This window comes from Branchiostoma floridae, chromosome 13 (genome assembly GCF_000003815.2).
Source record: "Branchiostoma floridae strain S238N-H82 chromosome 13, Bfl_VNyyK, whole genome shotgun sequence".
NCBI lineage: Eukaryota > Metazoa > Chordata > Leptocardii > Amphioxiformes > Branchiostomatidae > Branchiostoma > Branchiostoma floridae.
This window is the reverse complement of record NC_049991.1, coordinates 234,097-252,898: the sequence shown is the minus strand read 5'-3', so window position 1 is coordinate 252,898 and position 18,802 is coordinate 234,097. Positions and strand designations below refer to the sequence as shown.

Genomic DNA, 18,802 nt, shown 5'->3' with positions numbered 1-18,802 from the left:
AATACACCGTGTTGTATTTTATTTATGTCATTCCCACCTGAGAAAATCCCTGTTTTGATGCGAAATGCGCCAGATAAAGTTGAACAAATTTGATGCCCTCGAACAAAAACTATTGCAACAGTAATGTTCCAACGTCCGAATCAGGTATTCGAACTTTCGATGGAGCTGCACTCGGCCCGCTCGAAACAATTCGATTTATTCGAATGGAGCCCGTGTGATACGCCTTTCGAACCTGTGCGAAGTTATGGCCCGGTCTGGAACACCCGTATCGAACGTTTTCGTGTCACAGGTATGACATCAAGTCCTTTATGTCATACCTGTGACGCGAAAACGTTTGATACGGGTGTTACGGACCGTGTGATAACTTTCCGTATCACACAGGCTCGAAGTTGTATCACACGGGCTCCATTCGAATTAATCGAACCATTTCGAGTGGCCACGGTTGACAATTCGAATACCCGATTTGGACGTTGCTGTTGTAACACTTTTTGTTCGAGAACACCAAATTTGTTGAACTTCTGGCGCATTTCGCATCAAAACATGGGTTTTCTCGGGTGGGTAGCTAATCGTCGGGCGATCCGTCCCGCTTGTACCTCGGGTGATACAGAATACACCGTGTTGTATTCTATATTGATATAATCATTCTAACTAGTAGTGTAAATTGGGTGTAATTCAGTGCAAAACACTGCGATTGATATGTAATTGATATAAATGCCATCTTGAATCTTGAAAAAATCATCAAGAAAAATCATTATCGTACGTAGTTGTCCTTCGTGACGGTTAACGTTAACATCGTTTAGAAAAGGTATGGGGTCTTGGAACTCTAATTCTGTCTATAATGATTTCAATATTGACACCAGAAACTGTTTCTCCAGTTGATTAGATTCTTACATGCCTTTTGAATTTTTTTGCTCACCTTGTTTTTCCGCCCGTGCACATTGGATTTTGACTTTGGGGATGGAGTTTTTACAATTTATTTGCCGTGTTCTTACAATTCATTCAGTGAGAGACCAAGTGACTGCCGTATGATTATAATAATTATGATAAGGAAAATTGATTTACACCGGACACTGGGTATACAAGCCACATATATACTTTATTTCTCTTTTAGTAACTTCCATCACGACAATATTGAACACAGATACATGGATATATACATGGTATCTTCTGTTCTCATAGTCCATTTAGGGGACCATCAGGCCATGTGTTAGCCGCCCAAGTCTTTGTTTTTAAGCAGATGATAAAACCTTTACAGGCAATTTTCTAATCAGCTGAAAGAGTGTTCTTGGCAATGCCCGCCGTCAGCCTGGTGATGGACCTGAAAAAGACGAAAATAGTCAGAAACAAGAGTCTGAAAACTCAAACCTGCATGAAATATTTTGTTTTGTGGTGGTTCATATGGTGTGATATGGCTTGACGTTTGGCAAAATTATTCCATCATTTTTCTTATATATCTACAAATGTACTTATGGAAAACGGTGAGATCCAAAACTACACCTTTTTAGAGACCTAGCCATTTCTATTTTTATTTCCTATTGTTACACCTGCACCTGGCACATATCCCTTAAGTGTATATAATGGTTCATTCCATACAGATGTGACAGGGATGGTCACAGTTACTCTAATATATTCTTTTAACAACCACAAAACTGCAACAAAATGATATATAACTTACCCCCAAAACATCAAAAACCAAAAACAGTACCTCCATTTTTCATGGAGGTAACAAGGTAACATTCACTTTTGTAGATGTACATTGCATACAACCTGATGAATGTAACACTAGTATTTTGAAGAAGATGCTAGAAGGTGTGGAAGGAACCATAATGACTGCAGGACACTGAAACCAAACACTAATTGCACCCAGCTGGTGAAGGTGGGTGGGTTGCCTCCAGCCAATTGGCCATCTAAACAAACTGAATAGCAGGATTCAATGTTTAGTGAACTATAGGACCACTCTACTCCTGTCAAAAAGGGGTGTAAATATGTTTTTTCAAACAAATCACAAAACTGCAGCAAACTCCTAATGCACGCTCATCATCATGCACGCTACAGCACAATAGCTCACAATATCTACCCCCATTGCAAATGTGATCGCAATCCATCCAGAGGTTCTAAAGGTATTGGTCCGGAATCACAAAGATCCCTACCAGAATCAATACCTGCATTTTTCATGCAGGTAACTAGAGTTCCAAGAACACATCCCTTAGAGTTCCACGAACACAGCCCATGAACGTGTGTTTGTAGCAGTTGAAAATTCCATTTTATCCATCCCAACAAACCTCGAGTAATGTTGTCCACAAACAAACACGCGTACGTTCTACTCGGCAGTGCCGTGGGAAAATTGTAGGTAAACCATTTTCGAACTTGACCTTCCTTTCCACAACAGGTACTTCTCAAGTCCACACTGGCTCAAGTTATTCTGGTGACATACATACAGACCCACACCATACCCTGTACCATGGCACAACTGGAAACATAACCATATTGGAAAAGGTGAAAAAGGGAAGTCAAGATAATAAAAGCAAATGTACAGAAAAGAAGAAAAAAAGCCCAACACAGCGATGCAAGGAGATTTTCTCAACCTGATTGATATGTTTTATTAGGTGTTTTCTTAACCTAATGGTACTTTCTAAGATTATTTGTTTTCTAAACCTACATACGGCTAGGTAGTGTCCTAAAAATCAGGTCTTATCCTGAAATGCAGAGGATATGTAAATTTTCTTCATCAATCATGGAAATAAGTATATGATCGACATAATTACCGTTTCAATATATAGATCATCACTTAAGGTATCTACATACCAAATATCTTTACGATCCGTCGACCCTTTCAGTGTTATTCTGTTTCAAAGTCTGCAACAAAATTGGCCTCTGCCAAAAAAATCACCACTTCCTTACCCCGAGACCTATCAACCACTTAAAAATCATGAAATTTGAAATTGCAGAAAATTTGATCTCCAACTGTAAAGCGCTGCTGCAGAACCGTTGCTCGCCACTAGGAGGCCCATTATTGAACTTGACATTCCTTATTGTTACCCCTACCCATCTACCAAAATCTTGGAAATCCATCCACAACATCTTGAGTTATGTTGTCCACAGCCAAACGCACATACGTACAAAGCTCGCTGCAGCACCGTAGGTAAAAGCCAGGTAATCCAATTTTGCACTTGACCTATCCTCTTCACAACCGCTACATACTTGCCAAATATTGCGAAGATACCCCAGCAGTGTCTCGAGTTATGCTGTCCACAAACAAGCGCACAAAAGTTCAAAGCTTGTTGAAGTACCATAGGAAAACGCCAGGTAAACAGTTTTCGAGCTTGGCCTTCTTTTCCACAACCGCTACACACCTAGCAAAAATCACAAAGTTCCATTCACAATTTCTCGAGTCATGTGCTGTTGACCTACAGGTAGACCAATCACCCTATGGCAAAGCTGAAAACACATCCTTCTTGGCGAAGGGAATTACAATTCTCGTTTTTCTTTTAAACTGATTGTATAGTGATCATCACAATTCTATTGCGATACACAGAACATACATGAGGCATATATGGCATAACCTATTAATTGCACACAACACAGCTGTGAAGTCTGGACATGACAAGGTAACAGCATGAGGCAAACTGTCCTATGCCTAATCTTAAGTATGATGTCGTTTGATGAGGGAACCATCGAAATTCAAAGACGCACCGCCTAATTTATTTTAATTACTAGCATGTTATAAGGCATTTACAGCCCTGAGCAATGCTTTGTAATTAATGTTTTGCTGATGAGATGTTCGCTTGTCGTGGATCAGGATGTAGCAAGATCCTGTGACTGAACTGCAGCATGGTAGATGATCACCTTATGTGATCACGTACATGTATGTGATTGGAAAAAAATTAATTCTCCAAACATATCTATCTAAACTAACTGTTACTTTTGGTATCGTTTGAAAACTTAATAGACTCACAATCGAATGTCTTGCGGCCATTGGAATGCCGCGGTGCTGTTATTGATGGCTTGAAATTATCTAAGGAGGATGTCCACAGCCGCTGAGAACGGGATGACTAATAGCACAGCTTTCATCTTGTCGGTAAGAGCTTTTAGCGCACATCATCATTAACGTCACTGCTGCAGTGACGCACGTACAGACAGGATGAGGCGATGAGTTCAGGACATGTGAGAAATGGCATTGTCAACCCTGCTTCAGATGTGACGTTGTCACCCACCAAAAATCCAATGACGGATGATATAAACATATATTCCTCACTATCTTGTGTTTGCCATGTACTGTTGAATTATCTGAAATGCTTGTAGTGTTATAACCTCTAGCAACAATGTCGGTGGTGCGGAGACAAAGGAGCTGAACAAGAATGGATCTCAGCCACTAGGAAACATACACTCAAATACTTCATTGTTTAATAGTACTGCATCTGAAAGTCTAAGGATCTCTAGGGGGACCAAATTCTTTTATGATTATACATGGTTCTTATAATCACAAAAACGAACTCTATTTCTTCACGAGTTCATGGCATTTGATATACGGTTCTGCTTATGTAACTTGTAGCGTAAATGAAGGTAGTGGGAGATAAGGAAGAAGATAAGGACTTCACAGGTAAAGAACGATATACTGTAAGGTTACTATTCACAGAATGATATACTGAGTAGTTAAGAATGCATGTACACAGTCTACTGTACCTTCTATGGTAATGCTACTTTTTGATTAAGCATCAACTCCACCAGGTCACCGATCTGCAGGACATCTGTGATCTTGTTTTCAGACGTCCAGATAAAGTTGTAGTCCAGTGGGTCCAGCCGCCGCGGTGTCCTGTTGTCGGGGCCGGGCCTGGCAGGTTCAGCCCCCCGGCTCGTCTCCTGCTGAAGAACGGCGTCAGAACCGCTGGCGCTACGCTTTTTACTGGAAAACAAAAGAAAGACATTTTGTTAAATTTCAGCCATACCACAGGTATGGTGAAATATATTGTATTCATAATGCTTCTTCTTTCTTTCTCCTTCTTTCTCCTGTCAAATCTTCAAATTGATACATCTCCGTCGTTCCTGGACCAAATGATCTGAAATTTGGCACAAGGCTAGAGTGGGCCAATGCTCACGAATGTTTTTTTTTTTCATATCTGCCTTTGGGTTTGTGTGGTCATTTGTAGATCCAAATTGTATATTTCATATTATATGCTTATACAAAAGGCCATGTTTTTCAATGGGAGTATTTCTGGACTTGTCTTTTTTCCAATCTTAAATGCTTAAATGGGTGTACTGGAAGAGTCCATTATTCCACAGAGGGGGGCATTTTTACTTTTTTACAATAAATGTTCAATGGTGTTCACCTGTACATAACTTCCAAAGTAAGAAATTCCCATTATTTATCACAGTGGGACATCTTCTCATTAATTATGAAAATTAGGTCTTTATTTGCATAATATCTATCTTTCAACATTCTTCTCTTTCTCAATTACAAATGCCACATGTTGCAATAGTCCTATGATAGAACAGAGCGAGTTTAGACATTTCCTCATTAATTATGCAAATCAAATTCCGATTTGCCTAATAAATATTCAACTATATAAATCATCATTTTAGCTACCTACATACAAAAACATGACGATCCGTCAATCCCTTCTTGAGTTATGGATGGATCGAAGGAAGGGAGAGAGGAAGGGAGGGAGAATTGAAGGAAGGATGGAAGGAGGGAAATAAGGGAGGGAGGAATGGAGAATTGAAGGAAGGAGGGAAAGAAGGGATGGAAGGGGGGAGAATTGAAGGAAGGGTGGAAGGAGGGAAAGAAGGGAGGAATGGAGAATTGAACGAAGGATCGAAGGAAGGAAGGAAAGAAGAGAGGAAAGAAGGATGAATGGAAGAAAGGGAGGGTTTTAGGAAGGAATTATCAGGGAGAACCCATCTCATAGAAAGCCTGGATGTACTTCAATGTGAGTTTGAAAACAAGAACGGAAAAAAACTGAGAAACACGTCTGGCGTGCACACTCACTTCAAGGAATGGTCTGTGACACTCTTTATCATCTCCAGCATGTCAACCTCTGGCTGTCGTTTTCCCTTTGATCTGGAAAGAAAAGAAGTATCATGGCCACTCATTTTGGAAGTCTTTCCGAACTTGTGACCCAATCTTTGTCCTTACTATATGTGTCTGATCCAATTGTACGTAACGTTACGTACAATTTGACGTCGCTATTGAGGAAAGAGCGATTGAGTGGCGGACTGAACACATGCGTCACGTCACCTGCACTCACATCTACCTTACAGAAGGTTAACTTGAGGTATTGAAAGTTTTACAGAATTGCTTTGCGAGGAGAGCCTTCCATATTGGTGCCTTCCAACTTTCACTGATACCATTGACGTCCAACCACACTTTGCACCATTGCTTACATCAGTTTGTAAGGCCACATGTCGGACAATTGTGCCTATCATGATGGAAGGACGCTGCTCTGGTGTGAAGTAAGCCTCAAGTACAAATTTGAAGATTGTGCGAACACAAGGAAGCGTTGAAGTTTGGTGTAATTGGCTTAACGCTATCCCCTAACTCCGTGAACACGCGTGATGCATTTGTGTCTAGATAACTAGCCCGTGCCGTTGTCCCTTAAGAAATTGCCTCTCCAGTAAAATGTACAGTTTTATCTTCTTTCACAAGGTTTGACGCTGTTGAGACAAGATAAAGATGCACTGCCTAAAGCAGCGAGTTGGCGTCGCCTCGGAAGCTTCTTCACTAAACAGCAGTTCCTCGGGTTATCACTGGGGAAAATGTGTGGACCAAACGTATAATTGATCTTTCTGTTCACTAGCTGTAACTTGACTAGTTGTAAGATGACCTGCGGCTGGACGTGAGATGAGCTGCTAGGGCGGACAGAAAATCTACTCACGGGGCGAACTGCACGGAAGGGAGGTTCTTCAACATGGTGAACAGGTCTGCCTCCGCCAGCCTCTTGGATCTGTTCAGCAGAGAGGCAGCATTGTGATTTAATGACACAGTTCTTATGCATTATAAATATAACAGTAAGGCTGGAAAACCTATCATCACTACAACTCCATAGAAGTATCTGAGTTAACATTCGAGCAGTGACTGCCACATTTGTCTTAAGTGAACGCATTTAATGTAATCCCCATAAGGTCATGTGCGGTCACATGATGTCCTGCTGTCTATGGTCGGAAGAATCCTGCTGTGCGCAACATAGCCGATGTTCCTCTGTGGTCACGTGATCACATGTGCTCAAGGAACTCTGTTGAGTATAGCGACTACTCTCCATGTAGAGGTTCGTCTCCTTGTTATCTTTATGTCCGCCGTCCATAACGAAAATGGAACAAAATAGAAAGCCCGAAACAAAACACATAAAACACGTCAAAATCAGCCGGAGCCGAAATTCTGCTTGGAAAGTATATAACGACATAAGCTTTGGAGTGACTGCCATCGAAATCTTTGGCTTTTGCAAAGAAATCTTACACATCATGTTCTCAAAGCAGAAAAAAAATAGCTAGCTATCACGCAGTTCCTTTGTCTTTTCTTTTGCCTATTTTCCCATTTGTTTTATGTAGTTCATATGTCAAAGTTTGGTTGCGGTTTGCGCCTGTGTTTCAGTCGGCCATGTTCAACGGCGTTTCAAACAGCTTGTGGTGCGTCTGTTCGTTGTGGTTGCCCAAATCACTCCTCAGGATCCCGATGGTTCTTGAGATACTTTCTCTCGGCGATAGATTTACAGCAGAGCCTGGCCCAAGGCGCCGATTAAAGACTTTGGTTCTCAAGAATTCCCAAGATCATCGCGTGTGGCAAAAAAGGGGGAAAACATGATATGAGAAGCTGCTGCCTAGTCCCAACGAAATGTCAATACACCTGGGGTGTAACAGGAGCACAGGAAGCACACTGGAGTGAAACTCTTCTGTAGCCTGGTATCCAGCCTGGTATCCAGCTCCCGAGTCTCTTCTGTCCTCTCCACCAATACGGACAGCACAGAAGAGACTCTGGAGCTGGATATGCGCAGCCGCAACAGGCCTCTCACTCAGAACAATCTTACCTAACGTCGATGTAGGTTAGACATCCAGGTAATAAGATACTAGTACACCAAAAAGTAGTTACTCAAGCAACTGGATATGGTTTTGGAAACGGTCAGACGTTTCGGATAGAATCCACTATCCTTCGTCAGTGACACTGAAGTGATCTGGAAGAAACAGTCTTTTAGCTCCTGCAACTAAAACAACAGGAGCTAAATGACTCATTTGCATTAAATGTGTCCTAGCCTTGTTATCCTTTGAAATCCTAATTATCGTCAGCTTGATTTTGCCTTACCTTTGTTTTGTTTGGAATCCAAATTGTCTTCTATCTGAATTGTCTAACAACGTTTCCTGTTGGACATCTGAAATTGTCTTCATTCATAGTTAGAGTATAAAAGACCTGTTTCTTCCAGATCACTTCAGTGTCACAGACGTTTCGGATAGAAACCACTATCCTTCGTCAGACTGTTTCCAAAACCATAAAATAAATATTAAATACAATACGTACAGTAGACTACCCCTTCAAAGGGTTGTATTATGAGTAAGGCAGAAATGAATTTTAACCAAAAAGCTTTCCTCATTTGCTGCTTTTTTTTCAGACACATTTCAAATTGTCACATCATTAGGAATCACTAGTACTTGATTGCGTTGTATCTAACAGTGCCAGTGCACCTGTTTGTAGAGGACTCAGCGGCACTGCCTTAGTTGTCATATAATTACCTCCGGGAAAGATTGATTAGCAGCTGTTTGTGATCGCAGCTATTTTGCCATGTTCTCTTTTCTGCATTCGTATGCACTTTGGCAAACTTTTCCCTGAAATCTACAAAACTAGGGAGGGGTGCTTCCACGGCGATCTTTTCCATTACGCATCTACGATATTTACACAAAAGAAAACAAACTTTGTAGTTGTAGGAGACTTGGGTACATTTTAGCGATATCGTTACGAAAGCCGCTTTAAGACTGCTTTTATCATTCCAAAACAGGAGTTAATAGATTTTTTGTTATAAATCAGTGACTAGTTTTGACAGGTAAACACACATACACCCCCGCCTCATGATGGACTGATAGCCATCAAAGATTTGGAGGTATGTGTGTTTACCTGTCAAAACTAGTCACTGATTGATGAAAAAATTCTAATAACTGTTTACATACGTGACTAATGAATTTCTTCAACGAAAAACGGGAGTTATTTTGGCAAACCTACAAAACGCACAACATTTTGCGCCATCTAAATGAAATGCCATTATGCTTAATGTATACAGCAGAGCCTGTAAATATGTACGTGTTCCTTTGCCGTCCGTGAACTATTCCGTTCACAAAGATGGCCAAAGATGGAAGTACCCCTGCACATAGGATTGATATTGATACCAATTCTAGTTTCTATAGTCTTCGTAAACTTAGTGCGAACATGTGCACGGAATCACGTAACAGGAGGCGGCGACTACATTGACCTTTAAAACCTAGGGTGTCCGGAGGCATGCTCCCGGGAAAATTTTGAAATCTTGACCTTGAAACGCTATTTCATGTATTTTAATGGGCAATTTTGCTGGCAGACTAAGATAAGTTTAATAGTCTCTCTAGTAGAAATTCACATGGTTTTAGCTTCATTTATAGAGGGCGACGATACCCCCAGCGTCCTAACGTATTTTCACGATTTCGCACACCGAAGGCACGAGCCGTCGCAAGGTAGGTCCGGGGAAACAAGACTTCCTGCATTTTGATGGAAAAAGTTTGCTGGTAGACTATGCTAAATTTATTGACATTTCTGTTAGGGAAAAGGGTTTTTGATGGCGCCGAGCACCAGAGCGTCGTGGGCGCCGAAGGCGCAAGCCGTCGCAAGGGACGTTCAGAGAAAAAATTGAAATCTTGGCCGTTTGAAACTTCATTTCCTGTATTTGAGGGGCACATTTTGCTTGTATTTACAACAGCCACTTTTTTCCATGACACTCTCCCCGGCTCAAAAAAAAAAAATCGATGGCCCTCCCCCAAAGCCTAAAAAGATTTCAATGGCCCGGGTGTCAAGTCCCTGATCTCACCATATTTGGGGATCGACTGTCCTGTAACATATCAGAAATGGTTGAGGAAGTGATACTCTCCAAGCAGAGGTTAGGCTCCGGCTGTTTTTCAACGTTTTTTAGTCGTTTTTATCGGGCTTTCTATTTTGTATTGTATCTTGCTGTGTCTTACCGTATCTCTGCAACTGTAGTTGTAATGCCATTGGAACTTCGCATATGTTAACCATTAGACTGTGTTAACCATTGTAAAGACCCATTGTAATATTAGCCCTGTATGTTATAACGTGATGTAAAAAGCAGACGTCCAAATACAACACGACACATACGAGAGCAATCAAATTCGGCCTGGCGTCCTTTATATCTAGTATATAGTCGCTAGCGCTAGTATATAAGGTTAAATCCCTACAGCTAGACACCAAATTCTACACTGGTTCCCACACCGGCCCTGTGAGTAACAGGCTAGCGGATGTGTCACACTGTGAGGTTTGAGTATGCCGTAAGTTTACACAGGGATATCGAACTCGAAGATTCGAGGACGAATCTTGAAAAGCTAAGGGGGAGTAGTGTAACAGTGCACACAGGATTCATATTCACCTGTATGAAATTAAATACAGGTATACTTTTTAGGTTCGCATTTTGTATGTTTTGGTGCGTTTCCGCTGTTACATGTAACGTTATATCTCGAGTATGCAACGATATGGTATTTGGTAAATTTGTTTAGCGTGGTAGCCAGACGGTCAGGTTTGATTTGAGGCCTAATTGAATTTGAACCTGGTACCGAATGATGATTTTTTAGTTAATTGGGGGTCTCCCCACATCTACTTCAATTTGTCAGGTCTGTTTTTGGTTTAGACCTGGGTTAGATTAGGGTCAGTTGACTTTTGCAATTAGCCAAATAAATAAGGGGTCCAGTGTTGTGCTTCTGTAACAAATAAAAGTTGCACTAGCACATGTCATTTGCACTGGTGCTGGGCATGTTTTGGTCAGTTATCTTACTGGTGCTTCCAGAGGTGTGTTGTAGTTTGCGAGGGTCTCTAAGTTAGCTGCTGCTTGCGATAATCATGGGGAAACGAAAGTGGAAGCAACTATCCAAACAGAAGAAGAAATGTAGGGAGCGTTATCGTAAAAAAGTGGTATGTTTTATGGCTTTTTTATTGTTCAAGTTGTTGACGGTCAGGTTTGATTTGGGGCCTCCTTGTGTATAACTTGATAAAGTGTAATGTGACATTTCCGGCACTATATCTCCAGAACGAAACGTGCGATTGTGATATTTTTTTGTAAATGGATTGGTGGTGGTGTCTCGCTAGTTACATGTAGGTTTGATTTTGGGCCTCCTGGTGTTTGAACTTGATACTGCAGGTGTCCCCTTTTTTGTGTGCGATGGAATTTGGGCGTCAAACATCCAGAAGAATATATATCTCCAGGACAATCAACTTCCACCACCGTTAAAAAGAAACAAATTACACAACAAGTCTACAAACACTCAATACATTTCATGCAGGTCTGAGGTCAACGAACTCTTGTTAAGTATGGTTTAAGTTGCGTCATACAGTCGTGCGAATCGGCTGATCAGCCTTTTCTAGCGCAGTGGTATCGCTGCTGGTTTGTAATCTGCCGACCCGGGATCGATCCCGGGTGTCGGCATGTTTGTTTCTTTCTGTTCCTACTCGCCCATCTAATTTCTACAGAAGATATCACCAACCTTCTACACTGTGTCTTTGCACCTAGAAATCAAGATCATTTTTGTTGGCAAAACTTTAGCCACACCGCAAACACATAAGTCCTTTAGGGAGCATCGTGCCCTCTTGTGGTTTTGATATAATTATAATGGCTCATTTCAGGAAAATTGCTAACGTTGACCGACCATTTACAGCACACCTGCGCCAATTATGACTTATCTTTAAAGCAAAGATGTGTTTAACCAAAACAGTCAGAAATGCATTACAGACAATTACCTCGGCTTCCTCTGATATTTGTGTATCCATAACTCCATTTGCGTCAGACAAACGTTAACATTGCTGCGTGGAATTTTGTAAGGTGAACTGTGTATTGAATCTGCGTCAGAAAACAAGAAAGACTCAAACCTAACGTTCAGAAGGATGCCGTATGAAATAAGTTCGTTTCTTTCTCAGTTAGCCTCCTTCCCAGACTTCAGGCGAAATTTTATTTTATAGGGGTGGGGGTGGGCTTGTTCTCCAGTTTGAAAGTTGTCTCTCAATGACGGGAAAGGGAGTTTGTCGAGGAGGGGAGTTTGTCTAGAAAAGTAGAGGGACAAGGGTGAGAGTCCTACATGTATCATGGAACGCGGTGGTTTGATAAATTTTCCCCATTAATCATGCAAATAATCCCGAAAACAATTTCATCTGGTTGGTAGGAGATAGGATATAGAAATTTTTGATGACAGTAACAGACCGCATCGCCAGGAACAATTGCGTGATTTACTGGGAGGGGGCCAAGGTCATAGACAGGGAAGATAACAGGCGGATCCGAATATCATCCGCGTCCAGCCAAGGCTTCTCGAGTTATGCTGTTAACAAACACAGTTCGTTGCAGTACCAACGAAAAATGCCAGATGAATTACTATCAAACATGCCAACTTTCATTAAGATTCATCGACAAGTTCTCGAGTAATGTTACCCATAAACAAACGCACAACAATTCAGAGCCTGCTCTGCAGTACCGACGGAAAATGCAGAGAGATTAGTTACAAAGTTTGAGCTTTGTTCCAACAAAAAACATGGATTCTTCCAACGCTGGTGTATCACTAGAACGCACAAGTTACTTAAGACTCCTTACAACGAGAGGAAATATTTTACATTTGCAAACACAAACAGCTATCACAAAGCTCCGTATCAGTGTACAACACAGCATTCATATTGAAAAAGCACACATAATCACATTCCTTTGGAACAAAGAATTTGCCGTTATTGTAACATGAATGAAATAATGTGTCACTTTATTGTGGTTTGTACTTTATAAATCAACTAGAGATGATGTTCTCTTCAACTGAATACAAGATATGTTTCCTAGTTACTGCTAGCGCAGATAAATCATATATTATAGATTCCATCTGTCCTCTTCTTTACAACTGTCTTATGATGCGAGAGAGGTTGAACCTGTCCATACTAGTCTGTGTACGGATATAGGGTTCTTAAAATTGTAACATAATGTTGACTACCGTCACAGATGAACTTACATTCAATTACATTCAAGTATAGTCTCTGTAGATGTTGTAAGATAACATTTCTTATTTCAAAAATTAAGCATTATTGCTTAGCTTGTCAGAGCATAGATGAACAGTAAAGGTCTCTCATTCCTTCTGTGGCTAGAGGTTTAATGACCAAAGTTTGGGAGGATGGACTGAAAATGTCTAGAAGTAGCATGGCGTGTTGAAAAATCAAGCTGAAGATTAGGAAGAGGTACTGAACGGGGACACGCACTACGATAGAACAAACCCCTGCCCAGCGGACCATGGGGGCATATATGTCCGTTAAACGTACCTATTTGCGTTCTGTTTGCTAATTTCTGTAGTAAATACTTCAACAGACAGCAGCAGGCCTTACCTGTACTTCTGGCTGCTGAACTGTTGTGCCGGGGCCGCGGTCACACAGCACAACAACATCAGCAACACCGCAGAGGACGCTAACACGCTCGCCACCATGGTCACCTCGAGATGTCGAGTCTATGTCGTAGGAGAAACTGAGAACACAACAGTCACGTCTAAGAGCAAACTCTATTTTTATAAAAGAACCAAAAGTACAAAAGCTTTCTGATCTTTCCGTACCCTACAATTTTCCCTACAATTTGTGAAATTGTGTGCTCGCCGCATGGCTGTGTTGAGGGTCTTCATGTCCTGACCAAATGTACCCATGCGACGGGCACACAAACAGTCTGTTTGTACCTTTAGTATTTCATACATGTTAAAGAAGGGTCAGGTGTGTGTTGTACCTTGGGCACATATGGCGCCAAGTCATCTGCAACATCTAACCGTGGGGGACTTGGCTGTTTGACACTTGCCTTTACATCACGGGAACGCCATTAGCGAAGTACATGTCGTAAGAGTGGAGACAATACAGAACAGTTTTACACATAAAGATAAAATCAACGAAATAACAAAGCCACACCAGCGACATGTGAAAAGGAAACAAAAAACTACAGACAAACGGTGAGACATAAAGCTGAAAAATCCCCAGAGTACGGTTATGGGTTATGCTGTGTCTGTATGCTTTTACAGTCATGATTGGTTGTGTTCATGTTCCTTTTTCCTCGATCTATCTATCATTACCTCACATGACGTCAAACGTTAATGCGGAGAGGTGCAAGCAACATTGCAGGGCTACAGCAAGTGGATGCTCATCGGCAATTTCTACCACCACACAGCGCTACACCAAGGACATTCCTTTAGGCTGGAGACAACAGACATCATTGACTGTGAGCCACTGTGGTATGAGCGCGCCCGTGTCAGGGAGGCCATCTACGAGCGGATTTACAAAGGAGGACTTCGTGTAGAACTCGAGGACAGTAGCTTTTCATATCTGATTGTCTTACCATTGGAACCTATCTGGGTTTACATATGAGTGACATTTGCATGTTCAACCAGTTTTTCTAGTTAGATGCACTTGTATTGAATTGTTCTTCCAGTTCATTCTAGTGGCGCTGAAGAAGAGTGATGGATCTTACTTGAAACGTCGCACGTTTTCATCCAGTTGTAGAGATTGTATTTGAATATTGTTATCGTCAACCTGGATGTCTAATCCTCATTAACCTGTCAATGCGGAGAGTTGAAAAATTACATTGCATAATTTCTGACAACAAAGTGTCTAGTGTTCCAACGTCCATCTGTTGAGATTTTTGGCATAGATGTTTTCGACCTTTCAGCTCGAAATTAATAATTTGGTCAGAGATCTTGCAGATTTCAACGAAGTTAGGATTTTACAAGTTCCAATTGGAGAATTTGTTGCTCCTCCTAGTGACGGTTTCAAACTCAACCTTACAGGTTCGGATGATTTTGTTGCAGATCTGCGGCAGACGCATAAAAGCTCACACCAAGTATAAGGTGGAATGTATTGTTGTCTCAATATGGTTCTGCTATGTCAGCTTTTTACTCTTTATTAAGAACAATCTTGAGGAGTCCCTGATTGTTGGAAAACGTTTCCTAAGAATTTAGCTGAAATGGACATCTTGTCAAAGTCAGCACCATGAAGAACAATGCAAAACCCAGTCGTCGTTCAGACCCTGTAGAATTTGGATCTTCAAACGTCTATCATTGCTAACACAGCATCAGCAGCAGTAGCAGCGACAGAAAAGTGTTACTCACCTGTTGGTTGGAACGCACACCTGTTACAGCCTCGCGATTTGTCTTTGTGCTCATGCCGCTTCCCCACGTATTTATGCATTTTTGCGGTAAAAGACTTGCGTAGGAGATCAAAGGTTTCCCCAGCCCTGATCTGGAAGTTTACCCAGCACTCCAGGCGGTGCCGCGATATCCTGCCGCTTCCCCCACATGCCAGGTCGTGATTACCGGAATGCCGCCGGTTCTAGGAAACCTGCCCTACAGCGGAGATAAAGTCGGCTAATGGGAAAACGTCGCAGTGGAGAATTTTCCACCTCCTTCATGTACAGAGTTTGGAGATTGTTTATGTCCGTCTGTCCTGATGCTGAGGCCGTAAAGCTGAGGCCAACAAAACTGTCGCATTTACAGAATAGAGAATACAGAAAGCTACGATTTGAAGATGAGAAAATCAACTCTTTAATACCAGGGCTTCCTCACTAATTAGAACTTATTGCTTCTTGGGTCATTTAGAAATTGATTACGTCAAAGTATAGTTATGGAGCGGAAGGAGTCATCGACTAGTGATTTGCTTTGTTTGCTTAAATATTTGCACCTGGAAATGCCACCGTTAGCTTTGAAATCAATTTTGCTTTGTACGTAAGTAAAACTATCAGGAAAAGGAACACTGCATTTAGAGCTTACGTAAAACTGGTGTTCGGAACGTCACGGGTTAGTCCAATACATCTGGGCGGGCGAATTCTCGTCTGTTTTGAATAGTATGTCAAACAACTATTCGTCGGTTGGTCGTCCATTATTTCTTTGGATTGTTGGGTTGGTTGGTTGGATTGTTTGTTTGTTTGTTGGTTGGGTGGTTGATGAGTTTTTTTGGTTGGTTGGCTGGTGGGTTGGATTGCTGGTGGGTTAGTTCGTTTGGTAGGTGGGTTGGGTTGTTGATGGATTGTTTGGTTGGGTTGGTTGGGTTTCTGGTGGGTTGGTTGGTTGGGTCGTTGGGTTGGTTGGGTTTCTGGTGGGTTGGTTGGTTGGGTTGTTGATGATTTGGTTGGTCGGGTTGTTGGTGGGTTGGTTGGGTTGTTGGTGGGTTGGCTGGGTTGTTGGTTGGTTGGGTTGTTGGTGGGTTGGCTGGTTGGTAGGTAAGTAGGTAGGTAGGTAGGTTGGTTGGTTGGTAGGTAATGATTTAATTAAGTTAATGGGTTGTGTTGGAACTATTCATGCAAATGCATACGCTACCTTCAAACTCTTTGCCCTTACAATGGTTACAAAGTGGTACGTTCATGCCCTAATCCCGGCATCTCACATGGGATACCTCAACATATGTTGTATCACCTGGTGCGTGTTGTGGGGATCTAAAATTCCTTTCCGTTAAGTTCAAAGTTAATCATCTCGTTTTCAAAGGATTCGTCGGCAGGAATCTAGATTTGCTTCCCAGCTGCTCTTCCTAGCACACCACACGGGCGATACCTGCTAGTGTGGTAGGGCTACTCATTTTCATTAGCGCTGGTGGTTACACTGACGTCTGGTAATGTAGGTACGGGCATTGAAAACTACTCCCTCTTGGGATGAGGATACATATTTTATTGCAAGACAAAATTTGTTATCTGGATATAGTTTAAACAAGGATAACATCCCATGCTAGCTTTCGCTCCAGGCAAACATTCTGTGGATTAATTGTTAGGCGAGTCGACGTATGTTTTCAACCATTCCCCATGCCCTATCTATTGTCGGGAACTAGGGATGCATGTGTTCGTGCTCTTTGCTTTTCAAACCAGTTAAAGACAATGAGACAACCAGACAGTGAGGCAGACAGGGAGACAAACAAGACGACAGGCAACCAGAAGGTAGACAGAAAGGCAGATAGACAGCCAGGCAGGGAGACTGGCAGACAAGGAGGCAGACAGACGTCAAGCAGGCAGGTAGACAGCCGGACATGGTGGCAGCCAGGCAAGGAGGCAGCCAGGCAGGGAGGTAGACAGGGAGACAAACAGACAGGCAGACAGAGAGAGAAGGAGACAGACAGGGAGACAAACAAGACGACAGGCAACCAGAAGGTAGACAGAAAGGCAGATAGACAGCCAGGCAGGGAGTCTGGCAGACAAGGAGGCAGACAGACGTCAAGCAGGCAGGTAGACAGCCGGACATGGTGGCAGCCAGGCAAGGAGGCAGCCAGGCAGGGAGGTAGACAGGGAGACAAACAGACAGGCAGACAGAGAGAGAAGGAGACAGACAGGCAGGGAGATAGACAGGGAGGCAAACAGACAGGCAGACAGAGAAGGAGACAGCCAGGCAGGGAGGTAGACAGGGAGGCAAACAGACAGGCAGACAGAGAAGGAGACAGCCAGGCAGGGAGATAGACAGGGAGAGAAACAGACAGGCAGACAGAGAAGGAGACAGCCAGGCAGGGAGATAGACAGGGAGACAAACAGACAGGCAGACAGAGAGAGAAGGAGACAGACAGGCAGGGAGATAGACAGGGAGGCAAACAGACAGGCACACAGAGAGAGAAGGAGACAGCCAGGCAGGGAGATAGACAGGGAGACAAACAGACAGGCAGACAGAGAGAGAAGGAGACAGGCAGGCAGGGAGATAGACAGGGAGACAAACAGACAGGCAGACAGAGAAGGAGACAGCCAGGCAGGGAGGTAGACAGGTAGACAAACAGACGGGCAGACAGAGAAGGAGACAGCCAGGCAGGGAGATAGACAGGGAGAGAAACAGACAGGCAGACAGAGAAGGAGACAGCCAGGCAGGGAGATAGACAGGGAGACAAACAGACAGGCAGACAGAGAGAGAAGGAGACAGACAGGCAGGGAGATAGACAGGGAGGCAAACAGACAGGCAGACAGAGAGAGAAGGAGACAGCCAGGCAGGGAGATAGACAGGGAGGCAAACAGACAGGCAGACAGAGAAGGAGACAGCCAGGCAGGGAGATAGACAGGGAGACAAACAGACAGGCAGACAGAGAGAGAAGGAGACAGCCAGGCAGGGAGATAGACAGCGAGGCAAACAGACAGGCAGACAGAGAGAGAAGGAGACAGCCAGGCAGGGAGGTAGACAGGGAGACAAACAGACAGGCAGACAGAGAGAGAAGGAGACAGCCAGGCAGGGAGATAGACAAGGAGGCAAACAGACAGGCAGACAGAGAGAGAAGGAGACAGCCAGGCAGGGAGACAGTAACGGAGGTAGACAGACGGGAAGACAGGAAGGGAGGTAGACAGTAAGACAGACAGGAAGACGGGGGCAGACAGGGAGAGAGACAAACATGCAGCCAGACAGGAAGGCAGGCATGTAGACAGGGTGATAGAAAGACAGGCAGGTAGACAAGGAGACAGACAGACAGACAGACAGGTAGTCAGACAGGCAGGCATATAGGCAGACAGCAAAGCAGACAGACAGGAAGACAGCCAGAGATGAACCAGACAGGAAGTAAGACAGGGAGGCAGGCAGATAGACAGTTTGATAGGCAGAGACAGACAAACAATGCAGTCAGGCAAACAGCCAGCCA

The 18,802-nt window shown here is 43.0% G+C and overlaps 1 protein-coding gene across 1 annotated transcript; it reads right to left on the bottom strand.

Moving 5' to 3' along the window:
- Positions 1 to 1,077: 1,077 nt before the first annotated feature.
- LOC118429542 lies at positions 1,078 to 15,482 on the bottom strand. The gene is made up of 6 exons (XM_035840061.1): positions 15,328 to 15,482; positions 13,574 to 13,709; positions 6,873 to 6,941; positions 5,987 to 6,058; positions 4,684 to 4,903; positions 1,078 to 1,318 (listed from the first exon to the last, which is right to left on the bottom strand). Exons 2-5 carry the CDS (start codon positions 13,669 to 13,671, stop codon positions 4,687 to 4,689), a joined length of 456 nt encoding a protein of 151 aa, XP_035695954.1. The 5' UTR covers positions 13,672 to 13,709; positions 15,328 to 15,482; the 3' UTR covers positions 1,078 to 1,318; positions 4,684 to 4,686.
- Between the last annotated feature and the right edge of the window lie 3,320 nt (positions 15,483 to 18,802).